At 40.0% G+C, this 6,079-nt stretch overlaps 1 protein-coding gene across 1 annotated transcript in view; it reads left to right on the plus strand.

Annotated features, from left to right (window-relative positions):
- si (sucrase-isomaltase (alpha-glucosidase)) overlaps positions 1 to 3,995 on the plus strand; it is a 60,345-nt gene extending 56,350 nt beyond the window's left edge. Inside the window, 2 exon segments of the mRNA XM_034549028.1 lie at positions 47 to 174; positions 3,917 to 3,995. Coding sequence (XP_034404919.1) covers positions 47 to 174; positions 3,917 to 3,995 — 207 coding nt within the window.
- The last annotated feature ends 2,084 nt before the right edge of the window (positions 3,996 to 6,079 follow it).

The raw sequence follows: 6,079 nt of genomic DNA on the forward strand, positions 1-6,079 counted from the left end.
TAACCCTGTGTCTTTGTTCCTCCGTCTCCGACACTTTCACTTCCAGAACACCTTGTCGAGTCAGGTCGTCCACAGCGGTCTGACCCCTGCTGACCGCTTGACCCTGGGTGAGGTGAGGATTTGGGGAGCAGGCAATGTGACGCTCACCAACGTAACCCTGACAGCGGCTGGAACGTCACACCCACTAATCCCGAAGATCAACCCCGACACTCTGGTCAGTAAATGTAGTCATAGTACAATATCTATCTGTATAAATGATAAGGTACTTTGGTATAGAGCCAGTCGGATCAGTTATTACACATAGTGCCTTCCTTATGCTCGAGTTTTTAAAAAAAGGCCTTAAATTGATGCGTTTCTGCCATCGTGCAGCTTCATCATGATAAACACGACTCAGCAGAACGCCGACCAACATCATCAACATAGGGCACAGCGCCGTGACCCGCAAATGCACAGTTGCAGACAGAAACGTAATGGTATATCCTGTTTATTTGTTTTGTGGATATATTTCATTTTAATGGACAAACCACATTATACAGCAGCTTCAAAGCCGCGGGACAACCATTTAAGAAAACGGAAAACATTTTCCAGTTTCCAATTGACAGTGAATTGCTGCTTGAAATCACCGTTTTTTTTTTTTTTGTGTAAAAACAATTCACCAAGTATTATTCACTGACCATTAGGAACATACGTATTAAACTGAGAGACCCCCCCCTAGCACGGATTGGAAACTTTGTTGCTAATGGAACATTATTAATGATGTGTTTCAAGCACACATATTCCATTGCATCCGACTGCGTGAATGCGTTCACCCTCACTCATGCTCTATTAAACCCCAAAATAAACATTATTAATCACTGTCCAACATGCCAACAATCACTGTCATGCATTAATAGTTCACTTTGAGCATTAATGCACTGAGCCTCCTTCATCATTACGGCACAAGCCTTCAAGTTGATTGAGCATTTCCCTGCCAGTCAAAAGCTGTCACTCCATAAAAGAAAAAAACAAAACATCAGGTTCACAACCCCCTGCTGTGCAGCACTGTGCCACCCGATAGCTGTAATAAACCTCTGACACTGTTGTTTTGTAATGAATACGAGCTGAAGATTTGACTCCGGACAGCGATTTGAAGGGCCGCTCGTGTAAAATGATTGTCATTTCCTCTCGCCCGCCTCCATCATCTGCTCCAATGGGTGAGCGGCAGGAACTGAGAATAGAGAATCAGGAGGAACTGTGTGCACAAGGCCCAGCCATGGGCCAAGTTACAGTGTCTTACAATGGAGGTGATTCATTCGTCATGAGTCACATTTTTCGTGGACACTTGCATGTGGTCCGTTTTTTTTTACATCGAAGGAAGATCAGTAGTTGAAATTTGAGTTATGTTGTTATGTAACCTCAGTCAGTCAGTCGGTTGCCGAATATACTTTCACAAAATGTTGGTTCTCTGAATGAGAAGTTCATTGTAACCAAGGCAACCTATTCTTCATCGGCAATGACTTCATGTTCTACTCCCCTCTTCAATCTGACTTAAGTTCCCCTCTGTAATTTCCTGGACTTTATATTATTTTCCTTTCTTTCTTCATTTCCCAACTCTCCACTTGTAGGAACTCTCCATCTCTCTGATGACCACTTAACACCCACATGATTCCTTCTTCCTATTTCTCTTTGTACCACCAGGAACACTCTTGGCATCCTTCACATTGTTCAACCTGCGTCCAACTTTCAAAGGCTATATCAAAATGTATCTAGTTGTGTGTCTAACAAAAAACAAATTTTACACACAATCTTGTTTTTTATCTTGATGGCGGAAGCCAAACCAACATTACCACTTGTGAACACATATTTGATACATCTTCTTCAAAAGATAAACATAACCGTATGTTGTTTTTCATCATTGGAAAGCAAACAAACAAGATTTTCCAAAAAATATCCAAATTAGTATAAATATGCAAATTATGTGATTTTTTTTTAGGGCTCCTTAAACTTAATTTGTCAAGAAACCACTAGAATCTTTTTAATGTGCGGCTCGCGGGACAATTGCGGCCCACGGGACGATATTTTGTGGCCCCCTACTTGATTGAAGTCTGCGAGGGTGCCATTACAACCTTCAGCTGGAGCTATAAGGTGTCACTTTTAACCAAGGTTATTCAACTAAAGGACACCGTTCTTAATCGCCAGAAGACTTTAGATCATTCAAGGAGAAACTGCAACGTTTGGGGAGGAAGAGTAAGGCCACATCTTGCAGTGTAACTTGAGGTGGAGGATGGGTGACAGACATTTTACTGCCGCCAGAAACGGAAAGCAAGGCCACATTTGGAGAAGATAGCATGTGTTTCCTCTCCTCATTTGGCCTGTGCTAATATATTCCTGTCGAGGTTGTGTACTGTACTCAGTGCACTTATCGGATGCATTGGAAATGATAGCTACAGCAGCTCCATAAATAATCGCAGGTGAGAAAGCCCGCAAGCCTTTTGATTTATACTGTTCTCGGAGAAGACGGACAGCAAGGAGCGAGACGGCAAGAATTGCAGATAAGAAAGTCAGAATGACAGAGGGATTTTGTGTGTGCGCGTGCGTGTGTGTGAGGGATGCACGATGGGTAGAGAATAATGAATAGTCAGTCTGTCTTTAAAATAGAGAGAGGGAAGGAAGGACAGACAGCGCTGAAAAGAGAGAGAGAGAGAGAGAATGCATCACAAAAAAACAGATGGAGAGAGGAACGGAGAGGTGAAAGAGATAAACAAGAGGAATGAAAGATGGGCCGAGGGAAGGAGGAAGGACAGAGAGGGAATGAGGATGACACAGTATGCGTATGGTAATAAGTGGTTTTCAGTGCAAGACAATCCATTTCGTCTCCTTAAGTATTGTCTGATAGGGTAACGACTTGAAAGTAACAGAAAGCGGCTGGCGCTGTCATTTAAATACAGTGAGGTGGCAAAGCTATTTCGGTCTGGTACAGGACGTTTTATTACGAATCATTTTAGGCTTATTCATACTGTCATTTACATGGTCACATGTGCAAGCGTAGAGGACACATGTTTTTGTTTTTTTATATGACGAACTAAATGGGATTATTTTCCTTTTAAATCAGATACAAGGTACAGGACAGGAGGAAAGTAGTGTCCATTTTCACACGTGTCACATTTACCAGACTTAACTTCTCAAGGGCAAGTTCCATTTATCTATCAATTATCTGTACTCGCTTGTTCTGTGCCGAGTTGCGAGGGAGCTTATCTTATGCAGAGAGCATTGGGCAGGAGGCCGACTATACGACCTGGACAAGTCTCACGTGGAAAATGTGTCGACAGTTAAATTATTCACATTCATGTCAGATGTTTTATACTTCTCTTGCACATACATTCTTTACATACATTACTAATACAAAGCCTTTACAACAGCATGAAATGACAATTGACAAATCCCAGTTTAAACCTAGACTGCAGAACGCTCCCGAGCACTGTTGTGGTTCACTATTGGTGTCACTTCTGCTCATCAATAAATTAGTAAATAAGTATTTGGCTGGAAAACTACATTCACTAATAAATAATCTCCATCCTATATCTGGAAAGCGCTTGTCCTTTACAGGGTCGTGAGGGGCTTGAGTCGATCGCAGTTGACACGATAAAGCAACATAATCACAAAGGAGTTTATAATTACAGACATCAAATGCAAACATTCAGCTGACAACAATCGTAAAAATATTGTAACAGTAAAAAATACATATATTAAGAAAGAAGAAATGAAGACACCATGGAGTCATTTCTTTGTTATTTTTTTTTCAAATTATAGCATATGTGTAATGAATGTTCTTCTATTTCCTCAATATGATATTTGAGGAAATATTGGCAATGTCTGGTTTAACAACAACATATACAATTAAGTAAACTATGTTAACCTCTTTTCTTTGTGTCTATAGGAGGTTGATAATAGATGCCACTCCAACCCTTGTTCATGTGGATGAGAAATTTACCATCACATGGAAAATCAGCGTCTAATCAACGGAGTACAGTTTGTGTTTTACTCGATAATAAATATACCTTGTCCATTGTCATGAATTATGATGAGTAAATAAAGTGTTTTTTTTAACATGAAATGACCTAAATGTACTCTCATGAATGATCCTTTTTTGTACATTACTGTAACATTAAAAAATGTAATACATACGGAAATAATCCCAAATCCTTGTATCTCATTATCCTCAAAATAGAACCCTGAATTATGAAAGTGCAAGTGTAATGTCAAAATCAATGTTGAAAGGTTCCTCATAGAATCGTTGAACCTCTAGAGCTTTGGAGCTCTGCACGAGGAAGTACACATGGGTGATCCAATGGTTTCACAATAACCCGCAGGAAAGCCGCTTGGAAGCTAGTTAGCATGCACATAAACAGGATTATAAACATTCTTTATGAGTAAGGAAATCCTCTTCATCAACTAAAACGTTTAAATTCCAACCTGCATGTTGCACTTTAATCTTGTTGTGCTCATTCTATTTGACTACATTCATTTCTTGTTTTTAATGATGGGACACAGGGAAATATGATCTAATTTCAGTTACTGTCACATTATTAATTTAATAGAGCAGGAAAGACACGTTAACCTGATTTGTGTCCACAGCACATGCAGAGTGAGTCATTTTATGAAATTGTGTTATTTCCTTATTGCCCTTATTTCACCACACAGAAACATCAGTGGGCAACCGACTGCTGTTGCAAATTAAGTGAACAGGTGTTTACAATGAAATGAAAGAGAGCCAGAGTTGATGACCAGCGGAAGGAAAACAATGCAACATATCAACAAGTCTGCTTTAGATTGGCCTAATTAGAAATGCTTAGATTCAAGAGATGCATGCTGCTATGTTTGATTCCCTCCAGCACTGCAGTCACCAACAGAGTGGCAATGACTGAAGTTGAATTATTATATGCAGCGTGAATTGCCACGTTTTAGTATGCATGGGCACCTGCGTGATCCCATTGCACTTATGAATGCACCAGTACACGTCTGGGTGTGCCAGGAACGAGACAATAATTATAGCTCTCACCTGCGGCGAGCTGTCTACCTGTGCTTTGCCTCGTCCCATTACTTCCCCATACAATGATACAGTCATCCATTATTCAGCCAGCATTAAACATAATGATATCAATTTAACCATGGGCACCAGAAATTGATTTCCCTCTAATCGCCACTGCTTGGGTAAAGAACGTACAAAGGGGGTTCACTGCTAAATGGTGGATGTGGGTGTAAGTGTGTGTCTCTGTGTGTTTCTGTGATTCATGTTACCGATTAATTCCAGTCCTTGTCTTCAGGTATAATGTGATTTTGAAGGGAAAGTTTGTTGTGTTACGTTTGGAAAACAAAGCCAGCCACCCACGAGTGCCAGTGGGGCTAATTGAGCCGGTGATCTGTCTAGTTATCCTTCCTGGATTCAGACAAAGTCATAACAGAGAGGGAAAAAACCCTCTGAAACAATCTTTTTTATCTGTCCCCTCACATTTATACACTTGTGGTTACTGGTTGTATCAGTTGTTATAAAAACAACTAAACTAGACAAAAAAGCAAACAAATTGAAAGAAACTTATTAACAAATGCCCCCTGACAATATCATCATCAGAATTTAGATTTCTCTTTTCTTTTCTGCCAAAAACATATTACCTTGACAGACTTCATACACCAAAGGGAGTCAAATCCGGCTTACTTCTTAGACATTAAGAGGATTTCACATCTATTTGTGCTCTGACGTGTTTTGGCTGTAATGTGTAGTCTGTTATATAATTGGCATATGGCATCTAGAAAACCCAGGGAATATACATACACCTATGATATGCTATGTTTACATGTACAGCGTTCACAGACAGTAGTCATGACATTAACTCATTTAAAAGAAAGTTTCCTTCTTCCAACACGATGAAAAAATGTGGTCCAACACTTTCACAGAGTCTCTTTTATATCTCATTGTCCATAGATCAATGTGCTTTTCACTGACTTTTCGAAAAGAGAACGTCTTACCAGCCGACATGCTTTTAAATGAGCTGCACTAACAATGTGTCTTTGTTACCGGGGTGACTGACAGATACAAGTGTGT

This window comes from Cyclopterus lumpus, chromosome 13 (genome assembly GCF_009769545.1).
Source record: "Cyclopterus lumpus isolate fCycLum1 chromosome 13, fCycLum1.pri, whole genome shotgun sequence".
Classification (NCBI taxonomy): domain Eukaryota; kingdom Metazoa; phylum Chordata; class Actinopteri; order Perciformes; family Cyclopteridae; genus Cyclopterus; species Cyclopterus lumpus.